Source organism: Cyanistes caeruleus, chromosome 8 (genome assembly GCF_971803275.1).
Source record: "Cyanistes caeruleus chromosome 8, bCyaCae1.hap1.1, whole genome shotgun sequence".
Classification (NCBI taxonomy): domain Eukaryota; kingdom Metazoa; phylum Chordata; class Aves; order Passeriformes; family Paridae; genus Cyanistes; species Cyanistes caeruleus.
Genome location: NC_141708.1, coordinates 15,513,015 through 15,525,847, shown reverse-complemented (window position 1 = coordinate 15,525,847; position 12,833 = coordinate 15,513,015). Strand labels below are relative to the sequence as shown.

Here is a 12,833-nt window from a genome sequence, read left to right as displayed (position 1 = left end):
AACCAAGTTAGACACGATCCTCACCCAGGAACAGGAGACAAATGCTGCAATAAATTACCTGTTCTTCATGCTAATCTGCAGTTCTTTGCTGCTGCCCCCAAACAAAGGGCTGATCTCCATTTGAAGGGACAGTTGCCATACTATTTAAAGGGAACTCCTGTGGAAACAGGATGACTGGATTTGAAAGCCCTTCAGCTCCAGAGGCATTAGAAAGCTAGTAGCTCAGTAATTAATGTCAAGATACAGGTATAAGCAACAGTCCCTTCAAAATGTTTGCAAAAGAACGCACATGCAGCTGCATTGTATAAAGATCCCAATTAAGTGTTCCAACTGGACTGGGACCCCACAGGACTTCAGATGATGAAACTTCCAACTTGTCACTTTCAATTAGTAGAATCTTAAAACAGACAGTGAACTGATCACTGCTGCCCCTGGAATGATCTGTTTGGACTTTACATCTCTGTGCCCCATCATATTAAACTGTCCTGAGAGGAATCTCTTTTAGTAAAGGCCACCTGGTACAAACACCTTGTAACTACCTTAGCATCTCCTCCAACCCCTTAAAATTGTGTGAATGTACAAAAAATCCTTAGTGGCACAGTCCCTGGAAGAGTAATGTCAAGCTCTGCCTAGAGCTCTTTGAAAAGCTACTAGATAGCACCCATCAGAAGGCAAGGGAATCTCTTAGAAGCTGATATTTTTGACATCCAGAAAACTTCCACCCAGGCACCATTTCTTAGTACAGAAATAGCCCAGACACATTGAAAACATCCCTAAATTAAACTTTAGATTTGACAAGGGTGAAATTCAACCTAAGTTCTAATGGAGTCTGAGCTTCTCTTGTTGAGCTGACAGTCCTCTGCTGTCACATCATCGTTTGGTCAAATCCCAGCTTGGTCAGCTCTAAACGCTCGCTCATATGAATGGTTAAGTAATCAAATAAGCAACTTTCAAATACACAATCAGCCAGTAAGAGGAAAAAAACAAAAACACTCAACAGAATTCAGAACAAAACCCAGAAGTGTGATGATTCACAAAGAATGGATTGTGATTTTACTTCTCCAAGGTGTATAAACAGTTATGAAGGTGGGACTGTGTACAAGGAAGAAATCTTGTTTCTTACACAGCAGCTGAAGGAACGTCTAGAATGAAACAACAGCTCCATGACTACACTAGGTCACAGTATTATACACTGCATATGGAAGCCAACCAAATGCTAAAATTAGTATAATTAATTCCATATGGATTGTATATTTGATGTATAATCTACAACTTTATGCTGTACAAGTTTTACTTGTAAACTATTATATATGTATCTGCAACTAACAATGCACCCCAAAATGTGACCAAGTACATTATAAAACCTGTGAGAAAGAACTGCAAGTTGAAGCAGCCATCAGGACAGACTAAAACAAGATGTGTATTTGTAAGTTACGAAGCGAAGCACCTTGGTGACTATTCAAATTCCACCTGCTGGAGCAGGTTAGAATTCTTATCAGTATGCAATCCTGGCTTTCAATTTTGTCTTCAGTCCATTAGAAAAGTGTCTGAGAAACTGAGAGCTCTATGCCATTTGTGCAGCAGCACACATGCTAGCTCTGCTTCCCCCCCTTCCCATGACTGTATCAGCCCTCCCACAAAGAGCAGCATAGAAGGCAGTCCACTGTTCTGATCTTGAAGTTAATCTCCACCAACAAGAGAAGAGTTACATTATTCTTCCCCCATTTTGAGTCTGAACTCCCATAATTGTTCATAACATTGGTTATAGAACATCTACTCTAATACTTTGGGCATAGGCCTTTAAGTAGTAGTGAGCACACTTGTACAGGTTAACTACTTTTTATGCAAGAGCAGCCATGAAGTAATAGCTTCCACAGAAGCTAAAAGCTGAATTCTTTATAGAGAAAGCCTGTGATAACATAAAAAAAAAAAAAATCTGAAAGGTATGTAGTGCACATAAGTGATCTGTGATGCACTATTTAATTTGAAATGTTACTAAAGTAATGATGTCAGCCAGTACAGCCACTTATTCTTGGGAAGTCACAGCCCTACAATTCAAAAGCTGAAAGCAATACATGAGGCCTGCTTAGTTCACAGGAGCTTTAGTCTCAAAGCCTTTTGAAATTGTTTATTTTAAAATAAAAACTGGGTTCCTAACCTACATATTAACAATCATATAGAAATTCAAGTAATCAAAACCTCTGAAAACTCTAGAAAAACAGTCTGTATCTTACACAGATCAAATCAAGTATGGGTTGCAAGAGCAGCAAATTATGCTCTCTTTATTTCTGTACGGAATTTCCTTCAACACACCCAGAAGAGTTTGTCTTCAAGGTATCTCAGGGAGAACTTAAAGGATATACCAACTAAAATCAAATTGTTTACTCTTATTGCACCTTACCAGCTTCCTAATTTTAAAAGCACACTGGTTCTCCTTCATACTGCCAAGGCACTCAAAAACAGGAAAAAGGCATTAACACCTTGGTGTTAGAACAACACGAAGTGCCTTTGAACACATTAAAGAAACTGGAAAAAAGTTTTATTAGATACTAAATGACTATCATCATTTTATTACCTACTTAAACTCTACCATCCTGAGTAATCTATGAGTAGTCATCCTCTTGGAAGTATTACTTTTCCTTCCTTCCTTCCCTCAAAAGATCACTAGTGAGCCACTGCAATTGTTCACTTGGATCATGCACTTTGTAGGAACGAAGCTGAAGCAAAACTTTTCAACTTCCTTTTTTCCTTCTCAGTTCCACTATCAAAAACACTGGGATTTTAATTAGCTATGCAAACATTATACTACTTCATCTATACTTCTAAGATTGGTGACAGAAGCTAAGGCCTACCAAATTAGTCTGCACATTCACAGAAGGAATATCAACCTTCCCACCCACCATCCCTACTTCTGGAGGATGGCATTCATTAGTCTCCTCAGCATAAAATTACCAAAGAGATGAACATATACAGTGCAAATATTCTGCAACATCTATGAGGCATCTACTGTTTTTCTTTATGTCTGTTTTCTAGAGCATCAACACAGAAATGTTTTCTAGAAGGAGACATGTCTTCAATCCATGTAACACAAAATGTGGAATTAAATATCAGTCTTTTTTTGACAATAGGTTACAACTAGTTACAATTACTTTTAAGATGACCTTACTAATAGCAAAGCTGCAAATTTTTAATCTAATTTGGAGGTATTTCAAAGCATTCCCTATGTTTGTTTGGATCTCGCTGAACAGATTAAGGTTTTGAGAAAGGTTTTCAAATGGGCAAAGAGCAGAAACTAAACTTTCCTAGGAAAACAACCACCTGATAATTTATTGTTTTGAAAATGTAAAACTATTCCAACCCTCACTTCCAAAAAAAGTTATTTTTAAAAGAATTGTTCAAATATAGAACTATCCCTAATGAAATTATTGTTAATATTAATGCTTGGTATGCACTCCACAAGGACTGTGGGCTTTGGGGAAAGATTGAGTCAGCTTCTTCCTCACTCTCTAAACTCATATAGGTAAGAGGCATTCAACAATTAAATATTATGGTAGTCCATAAAAAAAAGTAATTTTAATTACCTAGAGGAAAAGCAGAATTGGAACAGAAGCTGGACTAACTAAACCTTTACAAAAAATAGTTATGTGATTATATACACATGTATTATCTGTAATATGTCTGAAAGGAAAGGACCTTTGAAGTTCAATGTTCTGAAGTAAAAGGTGAAGAAAGTTATCTTTATTTACAAAAGCAGCACTGACACTGTATCAGTGTTCCTAAGGTCCTGCAGCAGAAAGGAAACTCCATTTATCAGGAGCTGCTGTCTAACTTCAAAGGCACACAGACAGGTTTTGCTCTATTAAAAAAAAGCAAAAAACCAAATTTACACATTATTACTTCTTACAGTTATAGAAACATCGGTGTTCACCAGAAGTAGTCAAGATGTTACAGAATACAAAATGTGTATTCTTTTACCCAAGTTACATGTGAAGCTGAAACTCGGTACCAACTCACCAGTATTAGAGCACCTTTACTGAAGTTCTGTATCTTGTGTTCAGTTGTGTAACATTTGGATACTAAAACCACAGTCTGAAGCAATATATAACAATATTATTAATGTACCAACTTTTAATGCTTCACATCGAATCTTAGGATGAGCCACATCTAGTTTTCCTTTCAATTCCCAAAAGGTGTTAACTAAATCTTTGTACTGCTGCTTTCTACTAAAGCAACACTGCTAACTGAAATGGAAACCAGCCTTTAGGGCTGACACAGCCTCAGCATACAGCTGAAAAGCTCTATCTTGATATTCCAGTTAGCCCCCATATCACATGTACATTAGCAAAGGTGGTTAAGCAGACTGACCAGACCTAATGTAATTAGACGACTCCTCTACTTTACATGATGACTTATTTTAATGTACACGGCAATCTTGTTACAGCAATCCTTACTACTTCCATGTTCTTCTGGACAGATTTTGGGGATGAGAAAAAGCCACAACAAACATATAAAAAGTTGATAGAAAAAATAAGAGCAGAATAAAACAAAGGGATACTTTGTAGAAACTACAAAGCTTAAAATAAAACACCTGCTACTAGAAGTCTTAAAAGGTGCATTACTGCCATGAATTTTGATGAAGAATGGATTTCCATTATAAATGTGCACACTTGTACTTTGCTAGATAGAATTGTAATCTTATTCACACACAGCTATTGAAATACAATTTACTTTTGGGATAGCACTTTGGAAGTAGAGATACTACCAACATGTGACTTGGAGCTAATCTATCACAAGCTTAATTTGGATTTATGGTTTCCTTTCAATTATCCTGTTAGGAAGCTTAAACTAACCATTTCACACACACTCGCAAAAAAAAAAAAAACAACAACCAAACAGGAATTTGTGGTCAGCGTTTTTTATAAAACAGCTGTGTTAAGACACACCTCTGTATCTGTGAATGCTTTAAACGCTGGCACACCCCAGAGCACATGTGTGCAAGCAGATACTACCCAACATTTTGAGGCACAGCCAGAATACACTGATCACTTTTCTCCACGAAAGCCTGTTTTATTTTGGTTACTTTACAACCAAGGGCTCTGAAACGCAAAAGCGGTTTCTCGCCAGTTTTTGGGACTCAGTATCATTATTTCCTGTACCCTAGTACTTTAACCATCCTAGGAAAAACTGGCCAACAAAACGAAGGTGTCGAATTCAGGAGGAAGCCCGAGACGCCCCAGGCAAAGCCCCTGGGCCCGAGGAAGGGAGGGGGCACGGGAGTCACCCCAGGCCAGGAAGCAAACCCAAGCGCCAGAGCACGCAGACACCCCCAGACCCCAGCGGGGCGACCGCGGCGAGGTCTCCGCAGACTCCCGAAGCAAAAGGAGATGGAAAGCGAGCACCCTCCCCCCCACCCCCCTCCCTGCACCCAGGCCACACGGAGAGCCGGGAGCGCCTGGTCGCCGCTGTCGGCTCTACTTCCCCCATTCTTCCCAGCTCCCACCGACCTGGAGACGGCCATGGCCGCCCGGAACCGGGCCTGGCTGACGCCGCGCGGCGGGACGGGGGGGCTGGGGTGCTGCCCGGGCGGAGGGCGCTGGGCCTTGCTCGGGCCTGGGGCGCCGCACCCGGCCTCGGCCCCGCCGGCAATCCGCGGGCAGCGGCTGAGCGCGGCAGAGGCCGGCGGCGGTCGGAGTGTCGCTCCCCCAAGCGGGGCGACGGCGGCGTGGGCGGGAGTGGCGAAAGACCCTCGGAGCGCGGGTTAAAGCCTCGATTCCCCCATCACCGGGGCGAAGCCTAATGCCTGGTTTTATATGAGCAGCCATCTTGTATTTATTCCCTTCCTCCATGAGAGCCGCTTCCTGATTGGCAAGAGCGCCCAGCCGCAGCCAATGGCGGGAGCGCTTCTAAGAGCAAGGAGGGCGGGAGCGCGCAGCGCCCGCACTGAGCAGGATCGGCCATGGAGCCCGCTGGGCCGGCTGAGGGGGGGGGCGCTGGCCTCGGCCGGGGCGTTCTATCTGCAGGGCGATGGGGGTAGGCGAACTCAAAGGAGAGCGTCCCAATCCTACACCCCGAGGGGAGAAGAGGGACACGAGAACGCGGAGTAAATGCTTTTCCTTCCATGTCCTTTGGGTGGTGGCCCTTCTGCCTCGCCAGCACGGCGGGAGAGGACAGTCGGTGTTCGCCGAACAAACGCCTCACCCCCCCTCTTGCCGAGGTCCGCCGCCCATCGGCCATGCCTGGTGCTGCGGCGCGAAGCCCCTTCCCGTGAGACTACAACTCCCGGCATGCCTCGCGCTGTCGTCGGGCCCGGTCGGGAGGCCCGGCCGTCCTTGCGGCGGGCGCAGCTCTGGAGCCCCGCAGTGAGGGCCGGTTGTAACACACCGGGGTGGTACTGCAGAGGGGTTATGGCACACGGGGGTGGGAACATGCCAGGTGTTGTAACCATCGCGAGCCACGCCAAGCAGAGGTGGGGCGGCTTGGTCCGGCTCAGTCGCGGCGTCTCCGTGAGGGGCCGCGTTCTTTCCCGTTCTCTGCCGTCGCCCGGGCTGGGACAGCGGCCTGTCCTCCCAGCCCGGCAGGCCCCGGGCGATGCTGAAAGATCCCTGGAATCCAGCCCGGCAGTGGCCCTTGTTCCGGGTAGGCACACCAGGCTTCCAAATGCTTGCTATCAGCTTCCATCAGATTCAAATTAAGAAGTTGGCCTTCGACTAATCATTTAAATTAATGGTCCCAGACTGGTACATAAAGTTAGCTGACGTATGTAACCTTTCATGTGATAAGTTGAAAACAAAATAATAGATTTTTCTTTCCTGTGATGGCATAAGCTTGGATAAGCCCATGAATTTGCATAACGCTGTATAATAAAGTTTTTCTCTGAAGCCCATTGTGGTGTGGGTGTTTCATACCCAACCCTTCTAGAGGGATTTCTGCTGCTCCAGCCTTTCTGGTTGGTCTCCCTTTCCCTGGAGAGTTAACTCTTTGTGTATGGGCTCACTCATTTTGTCCCCATGAGCACATATTCCAAACAAACATTCTAATGTTGTCTGCATTATCAGTGTGTTTTGACAGTTCTATAAAGTCAATGGGATAAAATGCTTCAATCTATCCTTATCCATGCAGGTTCAGCCTATATGTCAGCCTTTCACAAAGTATGCCTGCGGTGCCACTTTCCTGCCTGTCTCTTCTGTCCTTTGGTGGGAGCACTGTAGGAATTGGAAACTGGCATAAAAGTGGCCCCAAACACTGGCAGTGTGAGTCAACCTGAGGCCTCTGAGCACAGTGTGGCCAGAGCAAACCACAGACCTGTTTTTCAGTTGGTTTTGTCACAGTGCTACACTCAACAACCCAGGTAATGCCTTTTGCCTGGCATGGTTCTGATGCAGTAACTACCTTTAAATAGCTTAATATACCTTCTGTAGCTGAATGCACACTAAAAGTACAGTGGTTTTAGCTGGAGGCCAAGAGCCTCTCACCAGAGTACTTCAAAAACTCCCCACACCTTCCTTTCTGCCATCCCATTCCCTTGTGTTGTAGATGCACCTGCCTGGGTCCCTGACCATGATCTCAGGCATGCCCGCTCCTGTCCCATGTGTTTCATCTAGGTGTGTATGGGAAGGGAAGCAGGGAATTGGGGTAGGGAGCAGCAAGGAACAGACTGAGGGTGGAGATGTTTTTCTTGTATGTTTGATGCTGTTGACATGGATGTATAGCAAACATCCCTGATAATATTTCCATGTTTGTTTAGCCAGGAATCAGCAGCCATCCTGTCCTGCTGTGGGCATTACTGAAATGATCCTCAGGTGATATTTCCAATTCTAACATCCTGTTTCCTCTTAGGTTTCTTAAAAACAGTTTTAATAGCAGTCAAGGCATCAGGCACATCAAACATGCAATAAAATTTGTTTTGAACAGTTCCTACCTGATAAAAATAAATGCAGGGAAAATATTGGTGATGGGTCATATGCATTGAATACTTGCTGAAATTATGATAAACTGCACTTCCAGCAAAGCAATCTGCAAAAGACAGAAAGAATGATATGTTATAGCGGCATTCTGGACTCAAACACAATTCATTCAAGTATCACACCACAAATATTTGTATTTTGATGTCACATTTATGTAAAGCACATCATTACTTAACTATTCACTTGTATCTTCTGCTCAATCCTTTCTCTACACCCTCTGAAAATTAATTCTTCTTTGTACATGCAACTGTTCAGTGGCTCTGTAAGTCACACCAATTTTGTTTGCATATTTTTTTGGACCTATTTTTCAAGGAGTACCCATACATTTTCTTCCTTCTTTTTCTGTTAAAAGAATTCCCCCTGAAAATCTGTTGTGTGCTAGTATACACTCTCCAGCCTGCTCCTAAATTAAATAAAACTCAGTAATTTCACTCCTTTGTATGTTTTAATCAGTACTTCCTGCATTCATCTCAACTGGTTTTATTTTTCTTTCTTTCTCCTGCCAGCTGTGTTACCTGCGAACTCTTATTGCTTGGGCTGCAGATTCCCAGCGACAGCAGCTCGGGTACATGCCCTTGCCAGAGCCCAGGCAAAAAGTGGTGCAGCCTCCAAGTGCTCCAGCTGTGCAAAGAGCAGATGACAGAGGCACTGTTTTTCAGGTGGAATCCCTCCAAATTAGACCTGACATAACATAATCTTTTACATGTTCTGGACTTTTAGAAGACTAACTTCCAGTTAGTTTTTTGTGTCCTGAAGGTTTGTAGATTTGTATTTGCTCAGGATCACACCAGCCTCTCTGTAGTGGTAAGTATAACATTTACTGCCTTCTAGTGTGATAAGAAAAGATTATTTTCATAATAGCTTGCACGTATTTTAGTGTCTATGTTATTTGATTTCCAAATTCCCTTGGAAATCTTATCTGAAGACAAGCTAGTCTTAGAAGCTTAACCCTGCTTAGTAGTTTGCTTGGACAGCTTCTCTGCTGGTATCTTAATCACTATCATTATTTTAATAATCTGGGGAAAAAATTCTCTGAGATACATTTATGCAGTATGAACTTATGCAGGTAGACCCTGCAGGTTCTTTGCAAAATGTATTTCTTAATAATGCTTTCTGTTCTGAGGTCTGCAAACTAACTAGATATCTTGTAGACTATGCCTAACATTTAAACTTCAAAATTCTAATTTGTTTTTATATATTTAACTGTTTCTTCTTCAAGTATTAGTTAATCTTCCTTGTTTTTATTTGACATTTTCTCTCTGTAGGTCAGGCCCTTCTTTACTAGTATTGTTAAAATCAGAGTTCTGATTGCTGAAGGATTTTTTTTTTTTCTTGAGTAATTTCTTGTTTCTTGCTAACTAATATTGTCTCTTACTATTCTGCTGGATTTTTATTTAAAGGTGTATTTATTTTTTATCATCTAAGCTTCACTAGTTTCTATGCCAACTCTCATGGCTTTTAATTGTCTTATTTTTACTCCAAGGAGGTTTTTTTAGTAGCTGCACAACCTTCTCGGAAGCCTCCTAATAAAAAGTCAACTTGTTCATGGCCTTCCTTTTAAGTTCTTCACAGTAAGTGCTGGTGGCTGGAGGCTGGATGCTGACTGATAGCTCTCATAGTTTAAAAACACCTCAGAGATAAAAAGGAAGAGCTGAATTCTGAGACAAACCAGGGCAAAGCATTGCCACCCACAACGTGCAGCCGCAACGTTTCTGAAACATGTGATGGGCTTCAATTTCTCAACGTCAAACAGGATTGCAATATTTTGCAAAATATTTTCACTAGGTAGTAAAAATCACCAACATCTAAAGGATTCCCAGCGTCACCAGAGCTGTGTAATTATTCCATTAGATTTCATTACCTCTGATCATATTTTACATTGTCAATTTGAGGCAATTTTCCTGAATGAGAGGCTCTTTATGTGACAAATAGAGAGGGAATACTTGCGATTCTCTTGTGATTTTCTTCTCTCAGGGATTTTATCTCATGAGATGGCACAGACTTGTTCAGAAGTGTTGCTTCTTGCCCATCTCCATTTTAAACAGCTATTCTGTACAACTGATCAACCTTGTATGTACAAGGTTGTACAACAACCTTGTTTTTGTTAGCCATGGATTCTAATTTCTTCAGCATTTAGTTCCATGATCCTGAAATTCCCATTTCCTACCTCAGCTCTAGTTTCCACCCTATCTTGTAACACATGAAGACGTAAATTACTGATAACCTTTGGAAGCCTTTTATGTACAAAAACTGTAAGTTTCTTAGTTTTGTCTAGCAGTTATCCATGCTATCCTAAGTTAAATAAATATTTTATAGTTTGGGTAGTTTATTGTTCCTGTGGTATGTTTTTTAGGAAATGGTATTATCTATCCATTTCATACAGTTGGTCTTTTTCTCAAACAAACTGTTATGTTTACATTTAAAGCCTTCTTCTTTTGACCTCTCTGAATGGAATTACACCACTTTCTATGTCAAGAAAGTAACTAAAGAAAATTTACATTCAGTAAATAAACTTAGTACTAAAGTATTAAGGGATTAACAGTAATAACTTCCATGGACAATTGCATCTTTATACCTGCTCTCTCACTGACATTTAGGACAGCAGAGGTTTCCATTTATACACAGAATAATGCATATATACCTACATTTATACATAGATACACATACTTATGTAAAAATGAATTTATACATAAATATGTAAAAATTAATTTAGTATTTCATATCCGGAAAGAATACTGAAGGGGAGAAAAGCTCATGTCAAGTATTTAATTTGGCTTGTTTGGATCAAGGTAACAGACACAAAGGAGCCGGTCAGAGACAAAGAGGAAGGGAAATAATGAGGTCAAACTCTTCCTATAAGTCTGCAGGTCTTTCTACATAGGCTTGTGGAAAAATGCAACATGAAAATAACTTGAGAGAAACAATTAGAAACCTTTACTAAGTTTTCCTCTTATCTAAAGTTGTGTGGTTTTAAGGGCTTTTTTCTTTATTTAATTTCAGTAGTCTGATTGTTCTTTATTTTTTCATGACCTAATGCAAGAGGGACATTAGTCTGTGCATTTAAAAAAAAAAAAAAAGTGCCTATAATTCCAGTGTGCACAAACTGAATACAAAGAGCATAAATAGAAAAGCACCTCTGTCATCAGGGACATAAGGATTCAGAAACAGACTATAATGCTGAATAAACAAGGCCAGAGGTTTCACATCTAGTCCAGCTCTTTCCAAAAGCTGTTGCTTTTCAAAGATAAAAAGAAAAGCTAATCTGTGGCCATCATCACAAGTTCTGCAGCAGTGAGTTTAAATTAGATTTAAAAACAAGTCTGGTGCATGTACCCTTTACTTTCTATATATATTAACTCCTATATTTAAGTGATAGAAAGAAGTAACTGTTTTACTTTAATTTGCAAATACTTAGGCCTATGAAAGATTTCCAGGATGTTGTGTGAATATCAGAATATACCATTTACTGTATACCAGAATTGCTATTGAATACCTACAACATGATGTTGATACCTGGATATGATGGTCCCATTTTTCATCTGAAGTGTGTAGACAAGGATCAATTTGCTCTAGCATTTGGGTATACCAGTTTGTATTTTTATTTACTTTATTCATCTCAAAGATGGACTGAGATTAACAGGTATTAACAATAGTTTGAATTCTGTTTTCTTCTCCTAAAGGAGTTAATTTTGCTTTATGGACCTTTGTTTGGTAGTATAACTCTGAAAGTAAAAACTTATTTCTGTTTGTGTTAGAAGAGGCCCTTTGAAGAACTGCATGGGGAACATCCTCATCTGTAACAACTTTATCAGGTTTATCTATGTTGAGGGTTCTTTCATCTTCCTTTGCGGAACATTCAGTCCTGAGTGTTCCTCATAAAGGAATAAATGTCTCCTGCTTTGAGTATGACTCTGTATTGACTTGCTTGTTGTACTTCTTAGAGAGTTACTTCAGATTTGTTTGTTACACTTTAACTAATTTATAACTGTAAGTTTTGTGAGATGGGTACAGTAATAGCAACATTATGTTTTGATGCTGTCCTGCATCATAATGTCAAAGTGTGAGATAAGACAGGTATGTACCTGTAATAGACAAATTGAATGTTACTCTTGGATTCCTCAAATGATGGGATTCCTGATACCCAGTAAAAACGGAGCTTGTTTTCAGTGTGGAATAGGTTTGTGGAGTAGTTTCTTACTTGTCTGAAATTCTCATTGGATTCTACAGGGAATATCTTCAGGATATTGTACTACACATAGACTAGATTTAAAGCTTAGAGAGAAGCCTTAATTAGTTTTAAGATCCCACATGACTTTAGTGTAGGATTAGAGGTCTGAGTGCTCCTGTATTTTCTTGATAACTCTTATTTACATCAGCTCACACAGAGCCATAGGCACAGCTTAGAAGACCCAGATAAGAAGTTGCCAGGAACTCCTCCTCCAGCATGTGCCCTCTTTTTATACCCAGTAATCTTTCACCAGCCATGTCCTTTCACACATGGACCTTTTGCACATTTCTTCCCTCACACTGGTGACTCTCCCTGAGACTTGAGTTTTCATTTTTCCTCTTCCTCAATTTTTCTTTTTCAAAACATTTATTTTCCTGTTCTTACCCCGCAACCCCTGCACTGCCTTCTCATCTTAAGAGGACAAAGAATTGTTTCCTCACCTGGTTCCTTTTTCTCATCTGTTTTTCTGGCTCCCCACAAGAGGAAGAAAGGGAGCTGCTGGTTTGGTAATAGCTGTCCACTGGAACCAGTAAGGCACAGTCTGCTGACAACTGGAGCGAATAAGAGTCAACCTGGAGGGGAAACAAGCTCTAGAGGTTGGTGACAGCATGGAAGCTATTTGCTTTTTATGTTTGCACATA

At 41.0% G+C, this 12,833-nt stretch overlaps 2 protein-coding genes across 7 annotated transcripts in view; one reads left to right on the top strand and one right to left on the bottom strand.

The window, feature by feature from the left end:
- The window catches only part of BTAF1 (B-TFIID TATA-box binding protein associated factor 1), a 43,948-nt gene extending 37,922 nt beyond the window's left edge, over positions 1–6,026 (bottom strand). Inside the window, exon 1 of the mRNA XM_086899530.1 lies at positions 5,505–6,026. Coding sequence (XP_086755656.1) covers positions 5,505–5,518 — 14 coding nt within the window. The 5' untranslated portion in view covers positions 5,519–6,026. The remainder of the gene's footprint in view (positions 1–5,504) is intronic.
- A 78-nt stretch (positions 6,027–6,104) lies between these two features.
- LOC147651890 (uncharacterized) overlaps positions 6,105–12,833 on the top strand; it is a 14,778-nt gene continuing 8,049 nt past the window's right edge. For 2 of the 6 annotated variants that reach the window (XM_086899592.1, XM_086899591.1), the window contains exons 1-4: positions 6,105–6,636; positions 7,745–7,799; positions 8,471–8,623; positions 8,721–8,768. In XM_086899592.1, coding sequence (XP_086755718.1) covers positions 6,105–6,636; positions 7,745–7,799; positions 8,471–8,623; positions 8,721–8,766 — 786 coding nt within the window. In that variant the 3' untranslated portion in view covers positions 8,767–8,768. Of the gene's footprint in view, positions 6,637–7,744; positions 7,800–8,470; positions 8,769–9,447; positions 9,507–12,673; positions 12,789–12,833 lie in introns of those variants that run through there. The other 4 variants (XM_086899589.1, XM_086899590.1, XR_015289758.1 and 1 more) reach the window with 4 other exon arrangements.